A 15,148-nucleotide genomic window follows, 5' to 3' on the forward strand; every position below is an offset into this window, starting at 1 on the left:
TGTTGGCTGTGTAGGAGGAGGAATTTCCAAACCTAGAAGTGCATGCATCTTTTGCCATTTTTATTCACTTGCTTGCTAATGTCAACTGTTTTTACCCATAGGGTTCTGGATTGGGGACAGTTAATGGTGCAGAGAACAGTGCAGGTACTGACATTTGTATAGATTTTGTCTTTTGTTTCTGTCTTAATGTTAAAATTCTTGTCGGGAATGGACACATCTCAGTGATAGGCACCCAGAGGAAAGCAGCCAGCAGAGCGTGCTGTGGGATGAGGTAGTAGTTTGTATAGTTTTAGGATCACACCAGATCTGGGAGATAACTATACAGTCTACTGTCTTTCTTATGGCAGCGCTATACCAGCTGGACATCTCCATTTGCTGCAGAAGTTCCATTCTCAACCTGCAAATAGCTCAGATAGTTAACAAACTGAAAATATCTGATCTGCATTGCTGTTGAAAGCACATACTTACACACATACATGAGATCTCTGGAGTACAATTAAATGTTGCCTCAAATGTATATTGAATGCATTGCAGCTGGCTGTGCTGTGGTGAGGTAGTAAGTTGTGTTGTTGTTGGGGATCAGGATTGTTCACCCCATTCAGGAGATAACTATACAACTTACTGCCTTCCTTAGTGAAGGCCATTGTCATCTACCTAGAAAATGATCAGTAACTAATCACTATATTGCTATTTCAGTTCTGTTTGTGCAGTTCTCATATGTGCTTGCTTTGGAACAGTTCAGTTTTGATAAGTAAGCAATGGTAGCTGTTGGTAAGCAGAGAGAAAAACAGCTAGTTACTAGAAACAGTTCATTAGTAATCAATGTTTAGTCACTGAAAAAGTTAAGATCAATGTTTTTTTTTGTTTTTTTTCTTCCATTCAGGAATGTATAAAACCTATATCCCTGTCTTCACAAAAGTTTTGTCTCTGGATTTTGCAGAGGGTGAGCAGGCTCAGGGTGGTACAGTGTCATGTCTGGAGCCACCCAGGGTCTCAGAGGGCTTCCTCACTGCTCCCCCATCTGGACAGGTCACTCCCACCACACCTGCTCCTCATGAACAGGCTCTAGTCTCCCTTGAGACTGCAATCAGTCAGCAGGTCCACCAGCCGATTGCTGACCTGCTACTGGCTGAATCGCATGCAAGTTCACTGGCTGTTCTGGCAGGGGCAGGCCTTCCACCCTTGTCAGCAGCTGACAGGCCAAACAATGAAGCAGAGGCATCTCAGATGGAAATGTCCCCAGCACCCACAATCGGTGAGAGAGTCGGAGGAGGTGGTGCATTGGATGAAGGCAGGGAAGGTACTATGATTTTGAATACTCTCTTTATACAGACTGGCCAACCGTAAGAACACATATCTGTAATGTAAATTATGTTGTTGACCGTGCTTGTAGCTAGTATCCGTCGTAAAATCTTCTGAACATGGTAAAATACAAATCAATTACCCAAGGAATTTTGCTGCAATACATTGATTCACACCATTTCCTAACCTTACCCTCACTGTTTTCCCCCTCAGCCTCCCTAAGTCCAGACATTGTGGAGACCTCAGAGCCTGCGGTAGTGAGTGTGTCACAACTGGAAGGGTCACCCATGGATACCAGCAGCCCTGCCTCTGCCACTCAGGAAGAATCTGCTCCCAACCCTGCCCAGGGTGCCCAGCTGTCTCAGGAGCTGTCTGGCAACGGAGAGAGTGGGCTGACTGACCAGCAAACCAGTGCAGAGACTGGGTTAGTAGCTTGAAGTATCATCCCTGATCAAATAAACGCAAATACAGCAGTATTATGTACCCTATATCTCTTGCCAAATAACCATACATTTTTATAAACTGTTAGAGATTGTGTAAAATGCCTATTCTCTTTAACCGCCAGTGCATGCAACTTTTGTTTCAGACCAATACAAAATGGATTGTAAAATACATTTCCAGTTAACATTCAGTTAGGAAATTTTAAATACCTTACACTCTGTCTTTTTGTATACCCTTTGATTGGTTTCAATTTGATAATGTGTACATCAGCTGAGTAATTAATCACACATATTGCTGTAGAGTAACGATAGCCATTTTTTTCTTTGATTACAGCTCCACTTCTGTCTCATCACCTGGGGAAATGATGCCCAGGAGTGATAGCGCTGACAGCCAGTCTCAGGCCATCCAGGAAGAACCCCTCCCATCCACCAGCAATGACGATGAGGACCCACTTGCAGGTAAAATATATTGCTATCCCACATTTTCTGCATTTAAAAATATATATATATATATATATATATATATATATATATATATATATATATATATATATATATATTTAACCTCTTAACGTTCACTGTACCGTACACCTTGTGGCTGTGGCGTCGCTGTAACCTCCACTCATAAAAGTTTTTATAACTTTAAAGCATTACATCTTCAAAATATGCAGCCATGCGACACACCAATTGAAAGCTTAGACTCTCAGGATTCCAATAATCCCACACACAAAGCATGATTTATAGCAATTACACAACTGCTACAAAGTTGTAGAAAATAAAACAATACAGCGTAAACAGCGCAGCCCGTGTCTAGTGCATCCATACCTTTTTCCTTGTCCCTGCGGGGATTTTTTGCCCAAAACTTTTTATTCTGAGGCTCCTACCAACTCGATGTGGGCGTCACTGTATTCACTGACTTTTTAGGTTTCCATAGAGACCTGGTATAAGCCAATCGGTGCAGGTTTGCCTGTGATACACCAATGGAAAGTTGAAGAGTCCTCTGACGCGATGTGAGCCCACGTGTACTCGAGCGACATTTGCTCGGACCAGTTAGATTTAAATGCTATAAAACCTGTTTACATTTTTAGCCAATGAGCAGACAAGTCGATAGATACCAAATATACCGTTGAAATTTTAACCCTGTAATGGCTGGAGCTGTGTCAAAGCAAAAACAGGGCCTCCTATAAGCATATGGCACCCTGTGCAATGTATAATTACTTATTTCTATACATTTATGTATATAGTTATTTCAAGTATGTGTATGATTGATGTGGGTGTGTTTGTGTATTTGAGAAGTGTTTTTATTTTGTACTTTATTGGCTTTTTTTCATTGCACTTTTCAAATGGAAATCAGAAAAAACGCACAGACATATGTAGAAAAAAATTCATATAAAATCCATTTTTGAGTCTTTTGGCTTCTGGATTGTTCTGTAGTTAGCTGAGACATGTGGTTATGACACTGTTGTCTGTATCTCACTAGATGTGTTTACAGCAGTGTATTGTAATAATTTTACATATGTATGACTTGGACGGAAATAAAAACCCTCCATTCTAGCCTCTGTAACTCTGTCAGTAAGGCCTAGAATCACCCTGACACTTGTAACAAAAACTTGAGTGTTTCCTTTCCAATGATACCAGGCACATCCCTGAGTGTCAAAGTATATGGGAGCTGTACCACTTTTAATTTGGGTATGACGTTTAGACCAAAAAGATTGAAAATGCAGCCATTTAAGAGGTTAATAAAGAATTACATCTCATAATCTTTTTGTCTTGGTAGGCATCAGTCTGCCAGAGGGTGTGGATCCCTCTTTTCTGGCAGCTCTTCCTGAGGACATCCGTAGAGAGGTGCTGCAAAATCAGCTTGGCATCAGACCACCCTCCCGTCCTCCTGCTGCCACCACCCTGCCTTCCACTACTGCACCTGTACTGGGAGGACCAGGGGTTACAGAGGTCAGCCCTGAGTTCCTGGCAGCCTTGCCACCTGCCATCCAGGAGGAGGTGAGACACTTTTTGCTGAAATGATAAAAGATTACAGTAGACAAAATTCTTACCTTTAGGCCTGCGAACTGGGGAAAAATATGATTTCTAAGTAAAGAAGTCACAGATTATCAGTTTTTTTAACGAAGCATGCCATTGGTTGTCTTAGGTTCTTGCCCAGCAACGGGCAGAGCAGCAGCGCAGGGAGCTAGCCCAACAGCCCACACAGGGAGACACCCCTCTGGATCCAGTCACCTTCATCCAGACGCTCCCCTCAGAGCTCCGGCGTAGTGTTCTGGAGGACATGGAGGACAGCGTTTTGGCTGTCATGCCCCCGGACATTGCTGCTGAAGCAGCCGCGTTGCGTAGAGAGCAAGAGGCACGCCAGAGGCAACTGATGCATGAGAGGTTGTTTGGTCATAGCTCTTCTTCAGCCCTATCAGCCATCTTGCGCTCACCAGCCTTTACCAGTCGGTTAGGGAGCAATCGTGGCGTCCAGTACACCCGACTTGCTGTACAAAGAGGAGGCACATTTCAGATGGGAGGAACAAACCACAGGTGAGAGGAGACAGCGATCTAATTGCCTGTTTGGAGAATTTACATTTTTTACATTTTTGTTAAATGACGAGAAAAATAAACTGTATTTATGGGTGACTTTTGAAATGTTGGATTTGAACAAATCATACTGCACTTTTGACAGGTGACAAACTGAATATATGTTGTCCTTTTTGTTTCCTCAGACCGTCCAGTTCCAGTGTGGACTCCTTGTTGCGTCTGCGCGGTCGATTGTTGCTGGACCATGAGGCCTTGTCCTGCCTGCTGGTTTTGCTGTTTGTGGATGAACCAAAGCTTAACACCAGCCGTCTGCACCGCGTGCTCAGGAACCTCTGCTACCACTCTCAGACACGTGGGTGGGTCATTCGCAGCCTGTTATCCATTCTGCAACGCAGCAGCGAGAGTGAGGTGTGTGTAGAGACCTCGCGTCTAGAAGACTCTCGTGGCAAGAGGAGCACCCAGGGAGGCTGTGGAGGAAAAGGCTCTGCTACCTCCTCCCTCTCCTCTTCATCCTCCTGTTCTTCTTCATCCTCCTCTTCCTCCTTAGAGCTACTGAACAGGGTGGAGTCTCGCAGCTCCAGTCAGCTTTCCTGGCTCTCTGTTTCTATGGATGCAGCCTTGGGCTGCCGGACAAACATTTTCCAGATTCAGCGAGCATCAGGTAGGAAGCATGCTGACCGGCACTCAGCTGGGGGTTCGACAGGATCTGGAACACTGGGAGTGTCAGGTGCTGCTCCAGGTGTCACGTGTGCTGGAGGTGGAGGTTCCACTGTCCACATCCACCCACAAGCTGCTCCAGTGGTCTGTCGACATGTGTTGGACACACTCATCCAGCTAGCTAAGGTAAGAGTCCACCCATCTTCATCTACTGATCTCATCTGATTCATCATCTATTGTATGTTGTAAAAATAAAAGATGTCAAATGAGTTATTATAATTGAAGTGCTTTTTTTGGTCTGTCCCTGCAGGTGTTCCCTAGCCACTTCACCCAACAGCGCTGTAAGGATTTGTCAGCATCTTCTTCTGACCTGGACTCTCGTCTTTGTTCAATCTCCTCTGTGGGAGTGGGTGGAGGCTCCAGGTCAGGGTCTCTGAGTAACCCCAGCTCCAATGCCTCCAACACCCAGAACTCCTTTGGCTCCACTGCCGCTGCTCTCCAGTCTCTGGGAATCTCCACTGATTTTTGGGACCTGCTGGTCAAGCTGGACAACATGAATGTCAGCCGCAAGGGCAAAGCCTCTATGAAGACATTGCCTCTGGGAGGCAGTGCAGAGGCAGAGGGGGCTCAGTTAAGCCTGGAGACCTCCCCTTTAGGCCAGCTGATGAACATGCTGTCCCACCCTGTAATCAGACGGAGCTCCTTGCTCACTGAAAAGCTGCTGCGTCTGCTCTCCCTCATATCCATTGCCCTACCTGACAACAAGGCCACCGAGGTGCCTGCTGGACACCCCACCCCACAGGCTGCCATCCCAAACACGTCAACCAGCTCAGGAGTCACAGCCCCAATCACAACGCAGGGTATGGTGTCAGCAGGCTCTTCCCAGGCGACTGTGACAGGCCCAGGGGCCTCTGTGGGAGCTGTAGCCCAGGGTACATCCTCAGGAATAAGTCTAGCAGCCTCTCAGACATCCTCTACAACGATATCTATGCCCACATCCACTGGAATAACCTCTACAGGTAGTTATTTTTTCCAAAATAAAATTTCATCATCGTTCATTTAGAGTTGTAACATGTACAATGTAACAGTGATTTCAGTTGAAAATAATATGCATTTTTGGGGCGTTTTGCCAAAATAGGGAAACTGAGGGGCACTACTAGCAGTACAGAGAGTGACAACAAGATGGCCTCCAGTGGACTCACAGAGAAACAGCTTCAACTCTCTGTGGAGGTATGGGTAAAAAGTGTCATAGGGTGATTCATGCTGTCATCAGGAAATGTGTATGCATTACTGCTCATGAGAAAATTGTAACCCTTTCTACAATTTTATTAATAATAATCAATTATCTAATAACCCTTTTCCTGCTTTTTACAAGGTGTTGACATCCCACTCGTGTTCAGAGGAGGGTCTGGAGGATGCAGCGAACATCCTGCTGCAGTTATCTAGAGGAGATGGTGCCACCAGAGACACTGTGCTCAGACTGCTGCTCAGTGGAGCTAGACACCTCGGATACACTCTTTGCAAACAGATCGGTCAGTGCTGGGCAACTACACAGATGCCAGTTTTTAAGCAAATAACAGTCACACAAATTTTTTAACATTTTCTCTCTCTCAGGCACATTGCTGGCCGAACTTAGAGAATACAACTTGGAGCAGCAGAGACGGGCACATGCTGATTCGCATTCCCCGGATGCCCCTCCTGAGGATTCCTCCATCTCAGGCAGACTCAAGGGCAAGATGACTAGCAGGTTAGCCAGTGATGGTTCTGGGACACCCAGTTTGTCAGGTTGTCAACACACTTGGCAAGAGAGACTGTGGTACCTAACCACCTAAATGTGTCACAAATACAATTTCCTTTACCTTGTATGCGTTTGTTGGTTGGGGTACAGGTTTGACGGCTCGGAAAGTGTGGTCATTGTGGCTGCACAAAAACGCACACTTGGGGGACGTGAACTACAGCTTCCCTGTATGAGCTCACTAACCTCGAAGACGTCAACGCAGAAGTTTTTCTTGCGAGTGCTGCAGGTCATTATCCAGCTTCGTGAGGACACACGGCGCGCAAACAAGAAAGCTAAACAGACAGGCCGATTAGGTAAGAAGATGTTAGTGTTCTAGATGTATGTGTACAATATCCTGATGAGTATGGAGTTTAAAAATCCCTCTCCTCCATTTCCCAAATGGCCAGGCTCCACCAGTTTAGGCTCAGCCAGCAGTATCCAGGCTGCGGTGCGTCAGCTAGAGGCTGAGGCTGACGCCATCATCCAGATGGTGAGAGAGGGTCAGCGGGCACGCCGACTCCAACAGGCCCCTCCACCCACCGCCTCTTCTGCCTCTGCCGCTGTCGCCGCCGCTGCCGGATCCTCAGTGGCGGCACCCCATGCCCCCACTGGTGCTGCTCCCCCTGCTGGCACGGCTGCTGCTGCCACGGTTAGCATGGGCTGCACTGACAGCAGGCATACTCCTACTCACACACTGCACACACTTGTAGTAGAATACCATTTAAAAGCTGAGAAAAAGCACATCTACATAGTATCACCATCACAGTATAGTTGTTTCAAATTGCTGTGGTGGTCATCATGATAAATGCTATGAAATGGCCATTAGCTACTGACATGCTTCATGTCTAATTTTGCTTAGCCTGTACTGGCTTTGTGCATTTTGGAAAATTATAAGCTAACCCATTACTTGTAATGTAATTACTTGCATATCTGTCTTATTAAATAAATAAATAAAACTATAGTTAACTGTTTATATGGTATTGCATTGTATCTGTTAACAACATAATACTGTGTGCAGTCACCATACAGCCTGCCATGCTATAATTGGTTTGTGCATAGAACTAATGCCATGATGAACATTGACAGAAAGACAGACGTGCCAGTGATCGATTGCCTCCTATAATAATGTCTTTGCATTGACATGTTCGACTGTTGAAATGGTCTAAATATGAATGTGCTGTCTGCTCCAAACAGTTTGAACTGTTCTACTGATATCGGTTTGCTGGCTGACATGGCTTCATGCTTTTGGCCCGTCCTTCTTCCTTACTCAGTTCCAGTTCCCCTCCTCTCTCAGTGGATCATGAGAATGTCATTATGCATGGCAATATCAGTCAAGATTGTTACTATAAATGTAATGTATGTAATGTATAAATGTATGTAAATCTATGCTTTTCCTGTGTTGTTCACCCTGGTTTGTTTTCTGTAGTCTGAAGTGCAGTCAATGTCAGAAGCCCAGGCGGCCCAGAGAGATGATTCTCCAATGGATGTTGACCAGCCATCTCCTTTAGAGCAGGACCCTGCACCTCTGGGTAGGCCGTAGTTACAAAATGCTCTTGACCATTTTAAAACGTTTGCTGATTTGTTTTTTTTGTTCGTTAGTAAATTACCCCCACATCCAGTGAGCACAATTTGTCTAGCCTTCTCTGTTAGTAACAGCAGTGGTGATTCTAGATCATTTCAAATGGAGGGGCTAGGCTGGGGCCACCCGGGGTACCAAATATATTCATTTTTCTTTATTATTAATTAATATATTAATAATGTTTTTTTTTTTTTGGTGGAAAAATTACTGCTCCAGTCATAGTTGATGACAGCATGACTGATGTAATTGTTCAGTCAATATTGGAATTTTCTTTTTCAGATGAAGACGGAAACGGCCAGTCAGAAAGTGAGGAGAGACTTCCAGACCTCCCACTGCTCAGCGAGCAGCTGTTGTTGGATGAACTATGGGACATGCTTGGGGAGTGCCTGAAAGAGCTGGAGGAGTCCCATGACCAGCATGCCGTACTAGGTACTTGGAATCTTTCTTAAATACATTTCTTTATACTGTATGTGATTTTATATGGCATTTATGCCTGTTGAAGGAGCATGGATGAGTGATTTGTTTTCTTTTTCTCTAGTTCTCCAGCCTGCTGTGGAGGCCTTCTTCCTAGTCCATGCAACAGAGCGAGAGAGCAAACCTCCTGTGAGGGACACCCGGGAGAGTCAGCTTTCTCATATCAAAGATGAGCCTCCACCACTGTCGCCAGCACCCCTGACACCTGCCACACCTTCATCTTTAGACCCGTTTTTTTCCAGGGAACCATCCTCCATGCACATCTCCTCAAACCTGCCACCGGACACCCAGAAGTTCCTCCGTTTTGCCGGTGAGCCTGAAAGATTTAATTAAGGAGGATAAAGCTTTATTCTGATGTGTAGTCCATTGTCTAACAGGACTAATTCTTCTTCCTTCTAGAAACTCACCGCACAGTGCTTAACCAGATCCTGCGCCAGTCCACCACTCATTTGGCTGATGGGCCTTTTGCAGTACTGGTTGACTACATACGCATCCTGGACTTTGATGTTAAGAGGAAGTAAGGGAGATTAGCTTACACTTCTATCTTATACTGTCTTAATGCATACTTAATGGCTTTTTAAATCACTGACGTGCTGGCTGGTCTTTCTCAACATCTCCACAGGTATTTCCGCCAGGAGTTAGAGCGACTGGATGAAGGCCTGAGGAAGGAGGACATGGCTGTGCATGTAAGGAGAGATCACGTGTTTGAGGACTCGTACAGGGAGCTGCATCGCAAGAGCCCAGAGGACATGAAGAATAGGCTGTAAGACTCCATTGCCCCTCTATTCACCTGCACATTTCTCAATTCAAAATCACTCAACCTGAGTCATAATCTGCTTCCTTTCCATTACAGGTACATTGTGTTTGAAGGGGAGGAGGGCCAGGATGCTGGTGGCCTGCTGAGGGAATGGTACATGATCATCTCCCGGGAGATGTTCAACCCCATGTACGCCCTGTTTCGTACTTCCCCAGGCGACCGTGTCACCTATACCATCAACCCCTCATCCCACTGCAACCCCAACCACCTCAGCTACTTCAAGTTTGTGGGTCGTGTGGTTGCCAAGGCAGTCTATGATAACCGGTTATTGGAGTGCTACTTCACCCGCAGCTTCTACAAGCACATCCTGGGCAAGAGTGTCAGGTATTTAGCCACTGGCAGTTACCACCAAGTAATGTAATTGTTCAAGACGTGGTCCAACTACACTAAATATCTCAAAATGAAATTCTTGAATATGTGCATAATATGGATGTATTTTATCCATGTCTTACCAGGTACACAGACATGGAGAGTGAGGACTACCCATTCTTCCAGGGCTTGGTGTACTTGTTGGAGAATGATGTGTCCACGCTAGGCTATGAGCTAACATTCAGCACAGAGGTTGGTGTCTGTTCTCTGAATGTTTCAATTAGTTTCAAGTGGAAAATTGATTATCATACTGAATCCTCTCCCTAACTAGAAATTGGGGTTGGGCCTCAAGGGTTTGAATGCCAAATGCTTTATGCTCTCATATAATAAGTGCTGAAAAAGTGTAATTTGCAATCTGATGGCCTTTAAAATACTGCTAATGGATACCATCTGTGACTCAGTTAAATTCTAAGCTGAAACGAATGACACTGAAAGCCTGCATGTGCTCTGTCTGTGTAGGTCCAGGAGTTTGGAGTGTGTGAGGTAAGAGACCTCAAGCCAAATGGAGCCAATATCCTGGTCACCGAGGAAAACAAAAAAGAGTATGTGCACCTGGTATGCCAGATGAAGATGACAGGTGAGATTGTGGTTCTTTTTACCAAATATTTAATTTCCCATTAGCAGTAGGGCTGTAATAATACCACTATTACTGATAAAAACACAGTCAATGGAAATGGGTTAATCTATATATTTTGATCAACAGTTGTCATTTTAAATGTTCAGGTATACATGAAAGATATCATTCTCAGTGGTGCATAAAGAAAGCACTAGGTGGCAGTACTTTTCTATTGTGAACTGATCAATGTGCAGCAGGGAGCTAAAGGTGTTTCTCTCTCGAAGATGGCTGATTTATCATGAGCAGCACCCTCAAGCTGCTCATATGAAATTAATCAAATGAATTTGCAGCTGTGTTAATGGGGGAAAATATTCTACCAAATTAATTGATAGACTAACATTAGTTGCATGAAAAATGAAGCATATTCTCTCTCTACTACAGAAAGATACCTAAGTGAATACTTTTCCGTGTTTTCTAGGTGCAATCCGCAAGCAGCTAGCAGCCTTCCTTGAGGGATTTTACGAGATCATCCCCAAGAGGCTGATCTCCATCTTCACTGAGCAGGAGCTGGAGCTGCTCATCTCTGGCCTGCCCACTATTGACATCGATGACCTAAAGGCCAACACCGAATATCACAAATACCAGTCCAGCTCCATCCAGGTATGGATGAGTTAAGAACAGAGACAACATTATATTGGGGCACATTTATAACTACACTGCTTTTGTCTTGTTTCTAATTTTTTTATACTATAGATCCAGTGGTTTTGGAGGGCCTTGCGGTCTTTTGACCAGGCAGACCGGGCCAAGTTCTTACAGTTTGTCACCGGCACGTCCAAGGTTCCCCTCCAGGGTTTTGCTGCTCTGGAGGGCATGAACGGCATCCAAAAGTTCCAGATCCACCGTGACGATCGCTCCACTGACCGCCTGCCATCTGCTCATACCTGGTAAATGCAGCACGTTTGCAAGGCATACATAATTAAAACGTTTTTGGAAGAAACAAAATTGTGAAAATCTAACTTAAATGTAATGTTTTTTCTCTTTTTCCACTCTTAGCTTTAACCAGCTGGACCTCCCAGCTTATGAGAGCTATGAGAAGCTGAGACATATGCTGCTGATGGCCATTCAGGAATGCTCAGAAGGATTCGGACTGGCTTAAACTATGAGACTCTTTAACACACATACAGACATGCATACAAACACTTGATTTAGATTTGCCTACTCCTGACACATTCACACTGATAACCTTTGAACGCACGCACACACTATCATAGACATTACTGGATTACTTGTTGAATGGCCTAGACTTACTGGTTTCTATTCCATATAAAACATAAAACCAGCAAGTGAAATGGACTGATTGACATTGCGTACAACACAGAGAGCCTCATGTTGACACAATTGTGTCTCCCTTCCCAATTAAATGGCAAATGCAAGAGTGGATTCAGAGGATAAAACATGGACTAATATAAGAGACGCTTTCTTCATTTAGTTTGATTTCTCTGTACAAAAGGTTTGGGAGTTTATTATGTTTAATCTTTTTTGTTCTCTGGCTGTGTAAAAAGAAAAAGAGAATGTTGTTTGAACAGGATGGTTATAAAACCTTTGGGGAAAAAAATGTTGGTTTCTTGTTGCAAATTTGTGACCTCACAAGCCTCGACGATGGGGAACATTTTTATCGGGGGTATACGAACAACTTGAGAAGTTTTGGAGATATTCACAAAAATGCACTTTTCAAAGTTTTGTGGCATTTTTAAGGAAGGATGGTACATAAAAATGAATAGAAAACCTGAAGGAGATAAAAAAAAAACATTAACTATAAATTCTAGAGTATTTTTGGCTATTAAATCGCTGACCCAGCCTTGAGCCTTTGAATCAGAGTGGAATAACAACATGAATAAATGCATAAAATTGCGTCCATTGTCTCTTTTAACAGTGTTTTAATCATTATATACAGTGGATTCCTTTCATCCAAATTGAATGTGTTGTGTGTAATCACACCAAAGTAGTAGTTAATTATTGGACAATTTCAATAGATAATACTTCGTATTGGCAGTATTTTGATTAAGTTTATCATGCAAGTCCCCAATGAAGGAATGTATTTTGGATAGTCAAAATTACAATATAGATATCTGGAATGTTTGTTTCATTTTGGATAACTGAAATTAGTTTTGACTAGTAACAATTGTACTGTAGATATCTGAAATGGGAGTTCTTCCTAGTAATAATTCTATTGCAGATATCTGGAATGTTCATTCTAGATGGGAATGACGTGGATATCTGAAATTGAAAGCCCCATACACATGAATGGGAAACGTGACATCATTTGTACTAGTAAGAATGACATGGATATCTCAAATGACAATTGTAGACAGGAAGAATGTCATTGTGGTTATCTGAATTGTTCTTTTTGACTAGGAAGAGTTGAATTATGGATATCTGGAATAAATATCCAGTCTAGCTATTAAATGTTAAAATGGCTTGCCATAGTAGGTGTAAATATTTAGCTTGCTAGTGTGACAAGGTGTTACACTAATCTCTACATAAGAACTAGTTCCTTTGTGTCGTGCAACCCATTTTTAATTTAGTGACGTGTAAGCCTACATCTCCACTTAGTTAAATTTGCATTATACCCATAGACTGTAAATATACAGTCTATATAAGTCTGAACTTTGGAAGTGCTGGTGCAACTGGCTCATGAATGTAACGTCATAGAGCTGGCTCCTGGTATCCTGTAGTCTAAAGTGTTCTTCTAGGATATCAATATCTTTTTCAACAAAGGGTGAGACGGCATCTTGAGTCAAGATAGTGTGGTTGAAAAATCAATTATATCCATAGCTGGAATTGAATGAACAAGTAGTGCAGGTCTTTTTTTCAGTGCCCTTAATATATTACCCACAACCTGTAAAGAGTGTAACGTTAAGGATGTCCATGTGTTTCTTGGAAATAGACTTGAAACCACTTCATGCTAACCGTTTAACACAAAACTGCCCACACCCTGTGACACTCCATGTTTTCATGAAGAAAGTGTCATCATGGATTTAAAGCTGACTACTTTCTGTGCTCTGTGTAGCCACCATACCAAGTTAAATAATACTTGTGTTTGTTCTGCCTCTCTGGGTTTCCTTCCCCCGGTTGGCTTTGTTGGCTGATCCACTAAAGCCCTTGCATGCCTGCAGTTTGCACCTGTCGTTTCCTGTTTTTCTCTCAATCCTCCCCTGTGTATCCATCTTCTTTTACCTGCACTTGCGTGGTGAATTTGTTCCACTTGAGGACCCACTACAACAGTAGAAATAGAATCACCACCACCTTTTCGGTTTCTTTGACCCTCCCCCCCCCACACCCCGACTGGAAACCTACACACTGGTTGCAGAATAGGGAGCGTCCATGTCTGATTTGGTATGTGCTGAGGCGTGATAAATGAAATTACATTGCTGTCATGCAGGGATTTTAGACCCCACAGTAAGCCCTGGTTTTACAGTACATTGGCTAGTCAGGTTTTTGCCCCCCTCATCCCTCTTCATGTATGAAGCACAGATGCAATTTTCCTATGGCCACGCTTGGTTTACATATTCTGTAAGCATCTGTTGCTGTGTGGAGGCTTTTCTTTGTAACTAAAGAGGAAAAATAATTAAGTCATGCAGCGAATTTGCCTATAGCAAAATATTTCACAATCCATTTCCTCACAAATGAGTTAACTTCTTTGCTACTCATGGGATTTTAGATTTCCTGTCAAAGAAATGCTGTGGCAACTTTTGCTGAATATCTTTCCTGTAACTGTCAGTTGGAGATGGAGATATCAGTGGTGCTGCCAAATGATCTGTTGCAATGCATTGTGCACGCCCCTCCACTGGGTGGAGATCATCAGACTACACAGAGTAAACAGGATGTTCCCTGATAAGCTTTCTCCATGTCAGTGCATTATGGTTTCCAGCAAAGTCACCCTGATGTTATCCATTTCATGCTCCGGGAACAATTCAGGGGTGACATTTGCAAGAATTGAAATTATTTGCTTGCTTGCAGCTTTTTTTCATACTACAATGCAAGAAATAAATGGCTAGAGAATTGCTTAAAAGGCAGCAGAAAGCTACAGTATGTTAAAAAACAAGAACTTGGTAAACAAAGTGCAGCTCTGTCCTCAGTGATTAGTGTTGCTGGGGAGGAAATGAAGGCCAGTGGAGTTGATTAATAATGACTACTTTGTGTACGAGCCAGGAAGCTTCCAGCCTAATACATTTTACTGCTGCTGTCTTCAGTGTCTCTGGAATAAATCACAATATTACAGCGCTCACAGTGCAAAATAATAAAAGGCTTCTTTAGCACAGAGCCCAAACGGGCAAAGGGACAACATCAGTTCATTGGAGTAATTGGTTTAATGTATCTACTTCGCTAGAAAGATATTTATACTGAAGGAAATTGATGATAGTGCTTAACCCTTTCTTTGCAGAATTTGTTGCTGACCAGGTTTATTTCTCGATTAAAGACCAAAAATCAGAATATGCATTTACGTCATATCTTTCCGTTCCAGACATCCCTGCCGCCAAACTGTTATGCCCAGATTAATTCAGGTCAGGTTGACCAAATGTTTATGATAATATTAATTATCCTCTTCATGCTAACAGACTTTTGGCTCTGGTATTCCCCCGTC

The 15,148-nt window shown here is 43.4% G+C and overlaps 1 protein-coding gene across 8 annotated transcripts in view; it reads left to right on the forward strand.

Moving 5' to 3' along the window:
• huwe1 (HECT, UBA and WWE domain containing E3 ubiquitin protein ligase 1) overlaps positions 1–12,415 on the forward strand; it is a 48,815-nt gene extending 36,400 nt beyond the window's left edge. For 6 of the 8 annotated variants that reach the window (XM_078254959.1, XM_078254964.1, XM_078254966.1 and 3 more), the window contains 24 exons: positions 102–144; positions 941–1,300; positions 1,516–1,726; positions 2,077–2,201; positions 3,520–3,740; positions 3,889–4,277; positions 4,460–5,117; positions 5,242–5,950; positions 6,070–6,161; positions 6,307–6,463; positions 6,546–6,677; positions 6,807–7,022; positions 7,116–7,357; positions 8,135–8,237; positions 8,567–8,716; positions 8,826–9,071; positions 9,161–9,278; positions 9,384–9,524; positions 9,615–9,902; positions 10,034–10,139; positions 10,407–10,524; positions 10,982–11,163; positions 11,257–11,447; positions 11,557–12,415. In XM_078254959.1, coding sequence (XP_078111085.1) covers positions 102–144; positions 941–1,300; positions 1,516–1,726; positions 2,077–2,201; positions 3,520–3,740; positions 3,889–4,277; positions 4,460–5,117; positions 5,242–5,950; positions 6,070–6,161; positions 6,307–6,463; positions 6,546–6,677; positions 6,807–7,022; positions 7,116–7,357; positions 8,135–8,237; positions 8,567–8,716; positions 8,826–9,071; positions 9,161–9,278; positions 9,384–9,524; positions 9,615–9,902; positions 10,034–10,139; positions 10,407–10,524; positions 10,982–11,163; positions 11,257–11,447; positions 11,557–11,659 — 5,301 coding nt within the window. In that variant the 3' untranslated portion in view covers positions 11,660–12,415. Of the gene's footprint in view, positions 1–101; positions 145–940; positions 1,301–1,515; positions 1,727–2,076; positions 2,202–3,519; positions 3,741–3,888; positions 4,278–4,459; positions 5,118–5,241; positions 5,951–6,069; positions 6,162–6,306; positions 6,464–6,545; positions 6,679–6,806; positions 7,023–7,115; positions 7,358–8,134; positions 8,238–8,566; positions 8,717–8,825; positions 9,072–9,160; positions 9,279–9,383; positions 9,525–9,614; positions 9,903–10,033; positions 10,140–10,406; positions 10,525–10,981; positions 11,164–11,256; positions 11,448–11,556 lie in introns of all 8 variants that reach the window. The other 2 variants (XM_078254962.1, XM_078254965.1) reach the window with 1 other exon arrangement.
• Positions 12,416–15,148: the final 2,733 nt, after the last annotated feature.

Source organism: Sander vitreus, chromosome 7 (genome assembly GCF_031162955.1).
Source record: "Sander vitreus isolate 19-12246 chromosome 7, sanVit1, whole genome shotgun sequence".
In the NCBI taxonomy this organism is placed as follows: Eukaryota; Metazoa; Chordata; class Actinopteri; order Perciformes; family Percidae; genus Sander; species Sander vitreus.